Source organism: Scleropages formosus, chromosome 21, assembly GCF_900964775.1.
Source record: "Scleropages formosus chromosome 21, fSclFor1.1, whole genome shotgun sequence".
NCBI classification, from domain to species: domain Eukaryota; kingdom Metazoa; phylum Chordata; class Actinopteri; order Osteoglossiformes; family Osteoglossidae; genus Scleropages; species Scleropages formosus.
In genome coordinates this window covers 460852-477088 of record NC_041826.1, presented here as the reverse complement: position 1 = coordinate 477088, position 16237 = coordinate 460852, and the positions used below count along the sequence as shown (strand labels likewise).

The 16237-nt window shown below is 43.4% G+C and overlaps 1 protein-coding gene across 6 annotated transcripts in view; it reads right to left on the bottom strand.

Moving 5' to 3' along the window:
- The window catches only part of LOC108941962 (tyrosine-protein phosphatase non-receptor type 4-like), a 94030-nt gene that overhangs the window by 9279 nt on the left and 68514 nt on the right, over positions 1 to 16237 (bottom strand). For all 6 annotated transcript variants that reach the window (XM_029247429.1, XM_029247428.1, XM_018764921.2 and 3 more), the window contains 8 exons: positions 7340 to 7499; positions 6615 to 6698; positions 6467 to 6523; positions 5116 to 5272; positions 4855 to 5021; positions 3788 to 3878; positions 1440 to 1501; positions 1167 to 1313 (listed from right to left, as the gene is read on the bottom strand). In XM_029247429.1, coding sequence (XP_029103262.1) covers positions 1167 to 1313; positions 1440 to 1501; positions 3788 to 3878; positions 4855 to 5021; positions 5116 to 5272; positions 6467 to 6523; positions 6615 to 6698; positions 7340 to 7499 — 925 coding nt within the window. The remainder of the gene's footprint in view (positions 1 to 1166; positions 1314 to 1439; positions 1502 to 3787; positions 3879 to 4854; positions 5022 to 5115; positions 5273 to 6466; positions 6524 to 6614; positions 6699 to 7339; positions 7500 to 16237) is intronic.

Genomic DNA, 16237 nt, shown 5'->3' with positions numbered 1-16237 from the left:
CCGTCCTGGGTGTGTCCCCTCCCCCTCCAGCCTTACGCCCTGTGTTGCCGGGTAGGTTCCGGTTCCCCGTGACCCCGTATGGGACAAGCGGTTCTGAAAATGTGTGTGTGTTTGTGTACCTTTAAAAAATAAAAAAAAAAATTGGTAGGAAGGTGTGCTCATGCATAAAGTGGAAAAAACAAACTAAGCTCACTAATCACACATCTGCAGCTATGTCTCTTTTTCCTAATGTAATGCACACATTGTACTTCTCTGAGATGTATGTTGCTTTGGAGAAAAGCATGTGCTAAATGAATAAATGTAAATGTAACTTAAAGTGGGCAGTTGGTAGTGTAGTGGTTAAAACTGCTGCCTTTAGATCCAAAAGTTGCTGGTTTGAATCTCACCTACTGTTGTTATACCCTTGAGCAAGGGATTTACCCTAAAATTGCTCCAGTAAAAAAGATCCAGCTGTATATAAATGGGTAAACAATTTTAATTTTAGTATCTTAACACTGTATGCTGCTTTGGAGAAAAGTGTGAGCTAAATGAATAAATGTAAATCAAATGCATGAATGAAAGATATAATAGGGCTTTGTTATATTTTGCACTAATTTCACACAGTCATAGTAAAATAATAGTAATATAGAACAACACAGACACAGTTTAGTATTATATGTTCATGCTGCACTATTATTTTCTTTTCTACATCTATTGTCTTCTTTCTCTTTCACCAGAATGCTCATGTTTTTGGTTTCTAGCTACTGTATAAAAAAAAGAAAGAAAAATGAAAATGAACTTGAATGGAATCACAAACTAAACATTCTATCAATCAAATGTTTTTGTAAATAAATTGCTGATCAACACACTGACTGAATCACCGGCCACTTGATGTCATTGTGCAGCAGATGGACCAATAATTATTATGTGTTACAACCAAGCATCTGGTCTCAAAAATAAGGTTCATGGGACGGCCATTGTAAATCCTTGCCGTTATAAATCAGATACGTTGTAACTCGAGGACCACCTATAGTATGTTGTTTTTCCCCCCAACGTATTTGTAACAAATTCAATATAAAAAGCATATTCTTCAAAATTAACTAGTGAGGAGGCCATGTAGAAGCCAGCGGTGACAATCTGTCAGACTTTCATGGCGATCAGGGATGAGCAGAGGAAATGGGACATACCCGACCACGTTCCACCTGGGTAGTAAGCATGACTACCATGGAGGAGCCCTGCTCCCAAGTCATCTGCCAGAAATCCAGACACGTGTTGGGCAGTGGTCCCTGGCAAGCAATGTAGCGGTTAATGAGCCCAGAAGTAGGTATCTCCATCTGGAAACAAAAAATTGAAAAAGTGAATCATGAGCCAAAGTGACAGGGTAATTTGTGGTTTCCTTTGTAAAGTCATTACATGGTGTTAAATTCTTCACAATGACACAAATATAAACAAATGCTTACATTGATATAATTTGCATTGATATAGTCATCCAGGCCTTTGAGAATAACCCGTGTCGCATCATCTATGACAAGAGACAGAATGTGTTCACAAATTACTTCACTTGAAAGGAAATAGTCATCACCCAGTTATCATATGCAGCAACGAGACACTTTCACAACCATGCAATTTTTAGACCATTTTCGCTTTAACGATCATGTTCATAAGAACTTTTCATTAAAACTCACATCTTTGAACCTGTGTGACCTACCATTAATGCAGGAGGTGCAGCTCATGCACATGCACTACTTGCAGGCATACAATGAATACATAGTTTAATGCAAAAGTATGGGCCCCCTCGGCAAAAAATACATATTTAGTTAATTTTATAAGTGAAAAGTAGTAAGAAATGCTGTAGAAAACAGTGTGTTAAAAAACAACATATTTGCAAATGTTATTGCACAATTACTTTTTATTTAATAAGCTGGAAATCATAGGAACAAAGACAATAGTAATTGTGGCCTGTGTAAAAGTTTGGACACCCCTCCACTTGTGCAGTGATAGACTTTTTTGCAAGGTCCCTGACCCTTATAATCTCATTAGGCCTTAATAGCCATTAGGAGTTGTCACCTGTTGACAGCTGCAGAGCTTAATAAATTCCCTGACACTCCAAACTTTGGGCTGTCACTCAACAACCATGAACTCCTCTATGCAATTGAGTGAGGATCTGAAAATGAAGGTAACTGATACCTACAAAGCAAGGGAAGGCTATAAAAAGATTGCAAAGCACTTCCAGCTTGCAATTTCCACTGTTTGTAATGTCACCAAGAAACTGTAGTTAAGGGGAACTGTAGATAATCAAGGCAAGATCTGGAATACCAAGAAAACTTTGAGAGGACTGCTTGAACGCTGGTCAGAAAGGCAAAGGAAAACCCTCATATGACTGCAAAAGACCTGTGGGAAGGTTTGGCTGACACAGGAGTGGTGGTGTACTGTTCCACATGCAGCGTTACTTGTGCAAACATGGTCTGCATGGAAGACTGTCATCAGGAGGAAGCCTTACCTGCGACCATCACAGAAGTCAACATCTCAGGTATAACAGCATGTAGGCAAGTCAGAGGCCTTTTGGAAAAAGTGCTGTGGCCCGATGAAGTAAAAATTGAACTATTTGACCACAATCAACAAAGGATTGTTTGGAGAAAAAAAGGAGCAGCATTTGATGGAAAAAACACCTTTCCAACTGTTAAACATGGGGGTGGATCCATTATGCTTTAGAGTTGTGTGGCAGCCAGTGGCACAGGAAACATTGTACTGGTAGAGGGAAGAATGGATTCCACTAAATATCAGCAAATCCTGGATGCGAGTCTTAAACAGCCAAGAAGCTGAAGCTGAAAAGGGGTTGGCTTCTACAAGACAATGATCCTAAACAGATCTTCAGCATGTTGCGCATGCAAGATGGCCCAAGAATATCTCATAATTAGAAGAGATCTGCAAGGAAGAGTGGGCAAAAGTTCTTACAACAAGAACTTACAAGACTCTTAGCTGGATATAAAAGGCATTCACAAGCTGTGATATGTGCCAAAGGGGGTGTTAGTAAATACTGATATACTAGGGTGTCGAAACTTTTACACAGGCCACAATTACTATTTTCTTTGCTCCTATGATTTACAGTCTGAAATATAAGTAACTGTGCATTAACAATTTCAAATATGTTGTTTTTTGAACACTGTTTTCTGCAACAGTTCACTACTTTCAATTTACAAGTAAATATGTAATTTGGTGAGGGGTGCCCAAACTTTTGCATAAAACTATATGGTCTTCATTAACTATTTGTAAATGAAGACATATTATAATGTTCTTTATGTTCTGTATCATGTGACATGGGAAAACTGAAGCATTTATTAGACAATAAAAAAATAAAACTCTGCTTATTTTCCATGTGTAATTTGTTACGTGGAGGGGGAAAGGTGGCGGAGCAGGGTTGGTTGGGTCCTGCTTTCTGGTGGGTCTGAGGTTCGAGTCCCACTTGGGGTGCCTTGTGTCGGGTTGGCGTCCTGTCCTGGGTGTGTCCCCTCCCCCTCCAGCCTTACGCCCTGTGTTGCTGGGTTAGGCTGTAGTTTGCCGCGACCCTGCTTGGGACAAGCAGTTTCAGACTGTGTGTGTGTGTGTGTGTGTGTGTGTGTGTGTGTGTGTGTGTGTGTGTGTGTGTGTGTGTGTGTGTGTGTGTGTGTGTGTGTGTGTGTGCGCGCGTGCATTTGTTACGTTACAAGACAGGTGTGATTATCGACAGTGCTCCAGAGGCTGCCCAGGCAATGACAAACTAAATTAGAAGGAAATAGATGAGAAGCTGTCATTCCAAAGCTGTACTCACAAGGTGAGATGTCTCTGTATCTGTTTTTGGAAATATTCTGAGGTAATTTGGCACACACCATAGTCATTCCAGGTCTCTTGCGGTACAGTTGCTGAAACACAAAGCATGTTTTGAGCTGAACTTCATCCTACTAGCAGTGTGGCCACACACAAGGCAGACGCAGTAACACAGTATGGTAGAGAGTGCAGGCAGATAGCAGTGAGCCCCGTGAGCGCACTCTGCATGGCCTGTAAGCACACCAGCTCATCACTTGTAACACAGCAGGAAGGCAAACAGGAAACTGTTGGGGCTCTTCAAACAATAACAGGAAATAATAGGATTTCTCTTAAATATCATGTTATCCTTCCTGTCACATACAGCAGCAGCGTCCTTTCAGACCAGTGAACTGAACACCTGCAACTTGCCACAAAGCTCTCTGTTAAATCAGCAAAGAGCTGAAAAGAAAGGAAGAAAAATCCAAGAAATGCAGATCATGCCCACAGGACCAGACTAGCAGGCGGAGGGTGCAGTCATGTGACTGAGCACTCTGCAATGTATCTTATATGTGATTTTTTTCAATCATTTTGAAATGGCAGCCATTTTGTTACACATAAAAAAATCTTTTATTCTACTTTAAAAGCTGCACGCTTAAAATAAATCACTATTTGAAAAAAAAAACTGTTTCATTTTGCAGATAAACCAACAACCAAAAGAAACAATTATGAGTAATTCTGATGCCATGATGGTAGATGGCACGGCATTTACAATACTTCCTTGGCAAATGCATTTATAATAAAATATTTTAAATGTTATTGAAAGTTTTACAAGTGAACCCCTGCAAATACTGAAATAAAGTGTCTATTTATTTTACCCATTTGTTTTCTACTCTGCCAAGTTTTTTCAGTCATTGAAAATATACTTTTTAAAAACTGTACTCTGATGTACTGGACATTCCAATATGTTGTCACCCAAGGTCTGGTCATGCATAGACAGACTATGCAGACATAAATTCAAATTAATATTCACAGCGGTCTGCTCTTTTGCATGAAGAATGCTAAGATGTAGCTAAAAAGTAAGCATCAACTCACATCAAACTGGGTGAGTATGGCGCCACTCCTCAGGCCCTCCTTCAGCTGTTGCATAGAGTCCCTCCAAGCGTCCCCGTCCAGCTGACTTGAGTCCAGCAGCGACATCTCGGGGATGTACTGGAAGTCTGGTTCTGCCTCCAACTTTTCTTCCACCACATCGTAGATGGCTGCATGGAGCAAAGCCAGAGAAGAAAGAAAACAGCTGACCGTGCAGGAAAGTCAACAACCGGGCCCATTGTGTGCTCCCCTGCAGTCACTCACCATTAGGACGCACTAGCAGGACAAGCTCCCCAGAGTGGCTCTCGCAGCTGGCCTTGATGAACATGACTACCTGGTCATGTGTGTGCTCTGAGATGTCCCGTCCATTAATCAGCATAACCTGGTCACCCTCGTTCAAACGGGGCATACACATGTCAGCCTGCGGTGGGTGGGGCAGTGGTTAATTCTGTACACAACTGTTGCTCTAAAACCAACAAGTTTTACACACACACACACACACACACACACACACACACGCACGCACGCGCAACCACTTGTCCCGAACAGGGTCGCAGCAAGCCGGAGCCGAACCCGGCAACACCGGGCGAAAGGCTGGAGGGGGAGGGAACACACCCTAGATGGGACGCCAGTCCACCGCAAGGCACTCCAAGCAGGACTTGAACCCCAAACCCACCACACAGCAGGCTCTGGTCAAACCTGTTGCACCACTGTGCCCCCGGACCCAACCACTTTTACCCAGATGGATATTTCAACAGTATGACATATATGATCACACTTGTCTAATGCCTGTGTCACTGCATTCATTTTAATCTATTCAAAAAGAGAGAGCAGTATAAAGATTGGAACTGCTGTCTTTGTACTTGGAGGTCCTGTTTTAACTGTTTAACATTTCTGTGTTTAGAATTGTAGAATAATGGATAAACATTTCTGCAGCTACTCATGTGATGTATACTGGTTCATATGATGGAATGTGACAAATAATGTTCTTTAGAACTACATGTCAGCATCTAAGTCTTCATCTGTTATGTAATGCACTTATTGCATTTTACTGAGATGCACGACACTTTGGGGAAAAGCATCTGCTAAATGAAAAAATGTAAATATGTCAATGTAAAAAATAGCTTGAAGAGAATCACACACATAAAGCTAGATACTCAAGCAGTGAGACCTAAAAAATAAGAAATATGATGTCCTGTGACAGTGCATTTATCCAACTGTATCATACACCAGATGGAATGGTTATTGTTGGGTATTACAGCCAAGCCTCGGGACTCAAAAATAATATAAGGTTGATAGGACAGTCGCCTGAAGCCTGGGTCATCCCAAGTCACATATGCCATAAGAGGAGGACCACTTGTAAGCAAGAGCAGTAAATTCCCTAGTCCTGCTTTTTTTTTTATTCTAAAGTCTTTCCTGCAGTCACTCACCTTAGTAGTGGTCCAAGCACCTACCTGCTTACTGTGATTTACCAGTAAAAGCAACACTAACAAGGTAAATATTTGGTGTTTACTGCTGACCTTACAGAAGTCTTTACCTAGACAGCATGAACAGACACAGCAGCCAAGGCCACAACTTGCATGCATAAAAATAGGGATGAACACCAGAAACCTACCGGTGTGCCAGGCGCCACTCGAGACACTATTACGGGCATCTTCTGATCTGAACCACCCTGAGAATGAGGAAACATTCACACTTTAAAATACACAACTAGGCACATTGGAAGAACATTGCTCTATTTCTATTAAGGGCTATTTCTGTACCTTCACGTTGAACCCAAATCGCCCATTTTCATCTGGCCTAATTTTAATCAAGACGAGGTTATCGTGCGGGACTGCTCCATTCACCTGTGGATTGGGGGTTGTCAGACATCAGCATGAGCATTGCAAATGCAAACCGCAGAGTTACTGAACTCAATCACTATGCAAAATGTTGTGGTTTCCAGTCCCAAAGAAGGGCCCTGCTAACAGTGTTCATCAGGGTACCCAACTGCTTCAGACTGGTATGTACAGGACCTATAAAATGTATTCACCTACTTCGACATTTTCATGTTTCATTTTAATTTTACTTTTTTTGATACTGATCCAAAAAAAAGGTCAAAATGTAAATGATTTTTGCTTTTGCAAAAATACAAAAGTACTGTGTGCATAAGTATTTACCCCCTTTACTATGACACTCCTAAACTAGCTGTGGTGCAACTATCTGCTTTTTGAAGTCGCTTAAATTGAATGGAAATCAACTGTGCAGTTAAGGTAATTCATGCAACTTTGGGGAGGGTGTCAATACTTTTTACAGATGCTGAATGAATTACTTAGCTTTCCATTGGCAAAGCCAAGCTGAAGGGAACCACACAATTATGAGACCAATAAAACATGAAACAATGACAGATGGAAGCATTTTTCTAAAATGCAGTCGTGCCTTTATCATTCAGGATCTGTGGCTGACACCTCCAGAGCAGGCAGGGAGTGATGGCTCTGAACACACTTACCATGGACTTGTCAGGCACCACATGGACATCATACATCTCACCACCACAGTAATCCATGTCCTGTTGTGACTGGGACAGAGACATCTGGGAGTACAAGCTCTTCTTGGACAGCTTGGGTGGGAGGGCTGGGGGCTGCCCATCAAGGGTCGATTCGGGAGATCTGCACATATGAGAAACATTCATTAAAGGTGATTAATGTTGCATCATGTGAGTGAAATAATGGGGACTTCATAGTGGGTTACATTCACACAATACATTATTCATAACTCCACTACAATAACATTTTGCTTGTTTGAAATAGCAGACAATTTAAATAAAATTTTTTAAAAAAAGAAAGAAAAAAAACTACCTTGTGAAATACCGCACTTGAACATGCCCACAAGGACTATTTTTACAGATATTATTGCTGTGGGGACCTTTTCTCAGAAAAAACGACTCAGATGGCTAAGTGTAATGTTCTCTGCACGCCTTTATGAAGTAACACATATGCACCTACTAGGACTAAGTGATTTTCAATCTATGTCAAAGTTACGTTCCGATGACCTTGTATGTCAACTGTCATGAATCGCAAAGCCCCTTAGTGTCTTGCACTGCATTATGTAAATGAGGACATAGTAGTAATTGCAGTGCATCAATTCTATACTGTATAACAGGGCTTTGTTATATTTTTCCCACTAACTCCACAAATTACTCTTGTTAAAATAACACTAATACAAACACAGTATGGTATTATATGTATCTTCATGCTACAGTATTGACTTTCTAAATGTGTTTTGCTTTTTCTTTTCAGCACCAGCACAACTCACGTTTTCACTTGTGTGCCATTGTAAAACTAAAAAGTAACTTGAATGGAAACACAAATTAAATAATCTCTCAATCAAAGAATACTTCTATCAGAAAAACACAATGAACAATAGACAGCCAAACATGACTGAGACCCAAGCAACCGTTACAGTGTCTTAGAGCAGGTTGAGCTCTCCTTGTTAGACGTTACGAACAAACATCGGGACTCAAAAATTAAACAGTATAAGGTTGATGGAACAGTTGCTTTAAGTGCAGAACATCGTAAGTGACATTTTCAAGTTTCACATTTCAAGCTTTATAATTATGTGTACTTAACAAGTATATAGGGATATATTCATACCTAGCTGTAGAAATAGGTAAATAATTGCAGGTAGACTAACATTGTAAGTCGCTTTGAAGAAAGGCAGATGGAAATGTAAACAAGTACAGTGAAATTCGTGTGCTACAGTTCTCCTGCTGTACTATATGTACTGGGAGGTGGGGGGTGAGTTGAGGGTTATAAACAAGAAACAAAGGGAGTGTTGTGTATTGATTATAGTGAAAACTCCGGGCTAAGTGTTAATAGGCCACTCTTAATAGCACCATGGGTTAGAGTTTGGTTGGCCGGCAATATGTACAGAAAAAGGGTAGAAGAGTTGTTGCTGCACGTGGTTCAGTAAAAGGAAAAAGAAAACATTATCCATCGCGTCTTATCTTTATTTGTGTTCGAGTGTAGTTATTGCACCCGTAAACACAACAGTTGACATTCTCGACAACCCATAACAATAACACAACTGCAAGTCCCCTTGCATGACGTCTTCGCCTCGGTAGGATTCCAAACCCTATAAAGTAAGACGGTCTGGGGGTTTCCGTGTACGGGTAGGGTAACGTTTCTCCTCACAAGCTGGGATAGGCATTTGTGGCACTTCCTGTGAAGACATCGCGGCATCCTGTGGTGTAGCTGTGTCACTGCCATCGGAAGGGGCAACAGTAGATGTGGATGGCACATTTCCTGGAACACCTTCCAAAGAAATAGCTGCCTTTCTCAACTGATCAATATGCCGTCTCCAGGTGGTGTCTGGTCCAATCTCTACTGTGTAAGAAAATGGTCCTGTTCTTTCTTTTACCTTCGCAGGCATCCACTTGTGATCCCCGCGGTAGTCCCTAGCGAGCACACTCTCACCAATTTCCAACTCTCGTACCGGTCCGTCTCTTTGCACCTGTCTCAACTGGTTGTCCCGCACAACCCTCTTCACATTCGGTCGCAACAGGTCCAGCCTTGAACGTAAAGGTCTTCCCAAGAACAACATAGCTGGCGTTCGATTCGTGGTAGCATGTGTTGCGTTACGATACGCAAAACAAAAACCTTTGCAACTTATGGGTTAACGTAATCTTGTCACCCAACATGGCACGCAGCGCATTCTTCAAACTTTGTACAAATCGCTCCACTAATCCATTCGTAGGGGGATGGTATGGGGCAGAGATCACGTGCCTGATCCCATTGTTCTTTAGAAAGATCTGGAACTCCTCAGATACAAACTGGGGTCCGTTGTCGCTCACCAGGTGTTCTGGGACACCAGTCCTTGCAAAAAGTTCTCTCAGCACTGTTATAGTTTGGGTAGCGGTTGTGGACGACATGTTAAACACTTCTGGCCAGTTTGAACATGCATCGACAACCACCAGAAATGTAGTGCCCATGAAAGGTCCTGCAAAATCAACATGAATCCTTTGCCACAGCACAGCAGGCCATTCCCAAGGGTGCAACGGTGCAGGTTTTGGCATATTTTGAACCTGTTGGCATCCTGGGCAATGCATGGCGAGCTGCTCGATCTGCTGATCGATCCTGGCCACCACACAAAACTTCTAGCGAGTGATTTCATTTTCACCACTCCTAGGTGACCAGCATGAAGCTCCTCCAAGACTCGAGCTTGCAACTTCGGCGGTATAATAATCCTTAATCCCCACATGAGGCAACCTCCATCCAGCGTCAGTTCATCTCGGCGCCGATAGAACTGCGGAAACTGTACCTTCTGTTCTTCGTTCCAGCCAGTCTGAGTAGCTGTGTAAACTTGGGACAATATTGGATCTCTCCTGGTTTCCCTCTGAAGCATTTCAGCTGTAACAGGGGAGCTCTCAAGCTGAGCAAGAGTAAAAACATCCAAGGGAATGCTTCCTTTTGCCGGATTTGCATCATCATCACCGCCTAATGGTAGCCGTGAGAGTCCATCAGCATTTGCATGACTGTGAGTTCTTTTGAACTCAATCTGGTATCTATGTCCTCCCAAAAACAACGCCCACCGCTGCATTCGCGCTGCTGCTGTCAGTGGAACGTCTTTCCGTGGATTAAAAATGGAAACCAAGGGTTGGTGGTCAGTAACCACAGTAAATTCGTTTCCATACAAATACTGATTGAATCGTTTCACACCCCATACTAGACTCAAAGCCTCTTTATCAATTTGTGCATAATTTCTTTCTGCAGCACTGAGAGAGCGTGATGCAAAAGCTATGGGGCGTTCAGTTCCATCACCCATGACATGCGATAACACCACTCCAATACCGTACGGCGAAGCATCACAGGCTAGCTTGATGGGTTTACGTGGATCAAAATGGGTCAACACTGTTTCTGATACCACCAGTTTCTTCGCTTCCTGAAACGCTCGTTCACACTGTTTTGTCCACATCCATATCTGTCCTGCTCGCAATAACGCATTCAAGGGGTGGAGAACAGTGGCGAGGTTTGCCAAAAACCGGTTATAATAATTAACAAATCCAAGGAACGACCTCAGTTGTGAGACATCTTTTGGTCGTGGGGCCTCTGCGACAGCCCTTATCTTGTCATGACACTTGTGCAAGCCGTTTGCATCAATTTCGTGTCCACAATATGTAATAGTACTCTTGAAAAACTCACACTTATCACGCCTCGCACGTAGTCCATAACTTCTTAGTCTCTGTAGAACACGTGTCAAGTTCTCCAAATGACTGTCGTCATCCACTCCAGTGACTATAATATCATCAAGGGAGCACTGGGTACCCCGACATCCTTGAAGTACCTGTCTCATCGCTCGTTGCCATAATGCTGGCGCTGAGGCAACACCAAAAACCAGTCTACTGTATCGATACAAGCCTTTGTGAGTGTTAATGGTCAGGAACACCTTTGAGTCTTCCTCCATTTCCATCTGAAAATATGCTTCTGCCAGATCTATTTTACTGAAAAACTGTCCTCCTGATAAGGAAGCAAAAATATCCTCTATTCTTGGTAGTGGATATTGTTCTGCTTGCAGTTCAGAGTTGATGGAGACTTTAAAATCCCCTCACAGTCTTACAGTTCCATCCTTCTTGGCAACAGGAACAACTGGTGTTGCCCAGGGGCTCCAGTCAACTTTGGACAGTATTCCTTCAGCTTCTAACCGATCCAGCTCCGTTTCCACTTTCTGACGAATAGCATAGGGGACTGGCCGCGCTTTGTGAAATTTGGGTACTGCACCCTCATTCAGGGTTATTTTCCCTTTAATATGCTTCAACGTTCCTATTCCTGGTTGGAATACCACTGCAGCACCATCCAACACCTTTTTCAGTTTCTCTTGAGTGCCTGACAAAACAGGAACTGAGATTTGTAGACTTTTTATGGATTTCCAGTCCAACTGTAACTTTCTCAACCAGTCACGTCCCCAAAGTGCTGGTCCTGCCATTGGAACTATATACAGATCTAGTTCGCGCTGTTGATCATTGTACCTTACAGTCACTGGCATCACACCCAGAGGAACTATGGGCTCACCAGTATATGTTTTCAATTTAACAGGCGATGGCTTAAGTTCGGCTTTTGTGAAATGTCTTTCAAACTCAGTCTGTGACATGACAGATACGGCAGAGCCTGTGTCCAGCTCCATTCGGATTGTCTTTCCATTCACTCGTGGTGTTAGCCAGATCGCTTGTTTCAAGTCACCTTTCAGACTGTAGATTTCCAGAGTTGCCAACCCTGTGTTGCTTTCTTCATCAGATTTTTGAGCAACAGCATGCACATCTCTACTTTTCTTTCTCTGAGCCTTGTACTGTTTGTTCTTCTCGTGATGTGAAAGATCGGAGCGACAAGCTCTTTGTATGTGTCCAACTTTGTTGCATTTTCTGCACGTTTCAGTTTTAAATCTGCACTGGTTTGCTTTGTGTCCGCCCTTGCCACAACGGTAGCACAATTCTGCATTTTGCACTGTCCTTTTTAATTTACACACAGTGGTCACTTTGTTCACCAACATTTTTACTCCGGATCGCAACTCTACAGCGTCTCTTGCTGCTGTTTCCATGGCGACAGCAATTTCAACTGCACGTTTGAATGTGAGATCCGACTCCGTAAGCAATCTTTTCTGGATACTCTCTTGTAAAATACCACAGACTAGACGGTCTCTCAGCGCATCACTCAGTCCATCTCCAAACTGAGAGTGCTCTGACAGCTTCTTTAATTCAGCCACATAAGCTGCGATAGACTCCCCTTCGTTTTGGTTACGTTTATGGAACCTAAAACGTTCCGCTATAAGCAGCGGTTTTGGCGCTAAATGATCCCGCAATGTTTGCACAATATTATCAAAGCTGAGGTCTGTCGGCTTTGTGGGGGCAGTGAGGGTTCTCAGCAACGCATATGCTTTTCTACCCATCGCACTTAACAGCACCGACACCCGCTTGTCGTCGGCAATGCCGTTGGCTTTGAAATATTGTTCGATTCGCTCACAGTACATCGGCCAATCATCCGTAGCACTGTCAAACGCATCAATTTGTCCGAAATATCCAGCCATCTTTCCTATATATTATTTCACGTTACAGGTCTGTATTCACTCAGTTTTGCTGTCGCACGTCTTCGTCCCATTCGGCTCCCAGGAAAGAAAACGTCCATCCACAAAAAAAAACTAGGAGAAACTTCAGGGCAATATCCGAAAAAATCCTCGTCGCCAACTGTTGTGTTTACGGGTGCAATAACTACACTCGAACACAAATAAAGATAAGACGCGATGGATAATGTTTTCTTTTTCCTTTTACTGAACCACGTGCAGCAACAACTCTTCTACCCTTTTTCTGTACATATTGCCGGCCAACCAAACTCTAACCCATGGTGCTATTAAGAGTGGCCTATTAACACTTAGCGCGGAGTTTTCACCATAATCAATACACAACAGAGAGAACAATATAACAGTGCAAAGACAGGACAATCTAATACAACAGTGCACTTTAGAGTACTGGGGGATATAATGCAGTGAATGGATATTTATTTAGGGGTGCGGTGGCGCAGTGGGTTGGACCGCAGTCCTGCTCTCCGGTGGGTCTGGGGTTCGAGTCCCGCTTGGGGTCCCTTGCGGCGGACTGGCGTCCCGTCCTGGGTGTGTCCCCTCCCCTTCCGTCCTGGGTGTGTCCCCTCCCCTTCCGGCCTTACGCCCTGTGTTACCGGGTAGGCTCCGGTTCCCCGCGACCCCGTATGGGACAAGCGGTTCTGAAAATGTGTGTGTGTGTGTGTGTGTGTGTGTGTGTGTGTGTGTGTGTGTGTGTGTGTGTGTGTGTGTGTGTGTGTGTGTGTGGATATTTATTTCATTCAGGTAACTGGTGTAAGAGTGCAAGGAGGCCGTGGCCTCAACACAAACTGACAGCAGGAAATGACTATTAATGTATAAATGGAAGAAGAGTTTGGCAGTAATCGTTCAATGGATGGGGGATGTGATGGGAGCATGGTGCTATATCACCGGTGGATCTGTGGGAAGAAGCTGTCTCTGAAGTGGGAGCTATGTGTAGAGATGCTAAAGCAGCCTTTACCAGAGGGTACACGTGTGAAGAGGGCATGAGCTGGATGGCTGGTGTCCATGATGATACACAGAGCCTTGCTCTGACAGTGGGTGGTGTAGATGTCTTAGAGCTGCGAGACACTTGAGTGAGTTATTTTTTCTGCAGTCCTGACAGGTAGAGCAGTTGGAGATCGGGGGCAGCCATGCTACCAAACTACAGTGTGAGCTATCTTGTCAGGGTGCTCTCAAGAGAGTAGAAGTACAAGCATACGTGGCAAGTGAAGGGCTGCCTGTGCATCCTATATAATACCCTGCTACAGTATTCATGTGGGACAATGAACAGTAATGATGTGTGAAATAACAATACATTGCTAGCGGGGACACTTCAGACTGACACTCACAGTAAAGAGTACGAGTAGTGTTTACAAGGAAGGCCCACGGGGGGCCAGAGAATTGTGATCTGAACATGTGCCTGACACGTAGTGGAGTTTTAAACCTGGAACCCAAATGACCTCTTGACATACAGCGTACAGCAACTTTATACTGAATGATTTGGAAGCACAAAGTCCACCATGACTCCACCAAGACCCTCGGCATTATTTGCCCTGTGAAAATACTACACCAGCAAACCAACAGAAATACACCTGTTACATATACAGCAGTTCAATATAACTAGTTTCCACTGGTGAGAGGACAGCATTACTGCTTCTAGTAAAGTTCATTTTCTAAATATTGAGCAGCCAAACGTATTACAGCCTACGTTTCATCATTTAAATTCATTCATTAAGCTGAAGCTTTTCTCCAAAGCAACTTACGATGTTAAGCTACTTATAATTATTAACCCTGTTTATACAGTTGGTCAATTGTGGGTAAGTACCTGGATCAAGAGTGCTACAGCAGGAGTTAGATTTGAACCCAGGTCCTTCAAGACTGTGGCTCTAACCAGTAAATCGCCTGCTGTCCCTTTTACACAGTTCAGCCCTTTTAGATACACCCGTCAGATACAAAAGCATCAGATGGATTAATAAATGTAAATGTCTCTAACACACACAGTTTAGTCCCACACACACAAAAGTGGTCTATGGCAAAGCAGGAGGCTACTGCTGTCACAGTCGATAAACTCAGCTGGAGTTGTCGATGCACACGCGCGCCTGCGCCCACACGCGCCCCGCCCGCCCGCCCGCCCGCCCACCCACACACACACACACACACACACACACACACACACACACACACACGTCGCAATCACTCACCAGTATCTAACAAAAAACTGCACACTCCCCTGGCACAGGTGGGGGGAGGGTGGATGTGATGTTGCAGTGAAATAAAGAATTTAAGGCAGCGTCCCATTGTAGCACATCAGCATAACAAGCTGTGAGTATTGGCCAATTTGCATTATACATGCTTAGATGACAACGGTGAAAGCGGACCGTTCTGCAGGCTGGAGAAAGAGCTCGTCATTACAACCCACGGCCATTTACGTAATAAAAACAAACAGTGTAGAAACACATGCGGTGTAAACTAAACAGTAAGGTGAAAATCAAATGCAATGATGGCCCATGTGAGGGACCCGGGTCTGAGGCCGCTCTCTCCGTGCAGGACAATCTGGACCCTAGCGGCAGCAGTGCATGTGTCACCATATGCATTCGCACTTGAGCCAGGAGTGTGTGACAGCTACAAACAGCAAAGCATTTGGGCAGCTGGAGATGCAGGAAAACCAATGGATGTGGCCTCGGGGGCCGAGCACAGTGTCTCGCAGGACCACCAAATAGTGTGACAGCACACCAAGCCATGCGGATTTCAGCTGAAAGGGCTCAGAGGTGCAGACGGTGAGGGAGTCTCTTTCCAGGGCAAGATAAAAGTGGCACAGTGGGGCAGCGAACATTACAACTGCCATATGCACTTCCCATCATTGCGGCGCCACTGTGACTTATGCTTTCTCAACATCCCTCTTCTCAAACGGCACAACTGTAAGATCAGAAGCTTCATACACACTATCTTCCCAATAAAAGAGAATTTTAGAATGACGAACAAATCTTAATTAATGGAATGGAATTAATAATAGTGCACATATTCATTCAGCTGACACTTTCTCCAGATACACTGATTTACCCATTTATGCAGCTGGGTAACTTCTACTGTCTCAGCTCAGGGTAAGTACCTTGATCAAGGGTACTGCACCATGAAGTGGGATTGAACCTGGTGCCCTTTGAGTCCAAAGATGGTGGCTATAACTACCAAGTCCCCTGTTGCCCTGTCTATTAACTGCACAGTATACACTAATCTTTCTTTTATGCAGCACCTTTAAAACTAGCTTTTCTAAACACTTTGAAGAAAAAGAATCATATATAGGGTG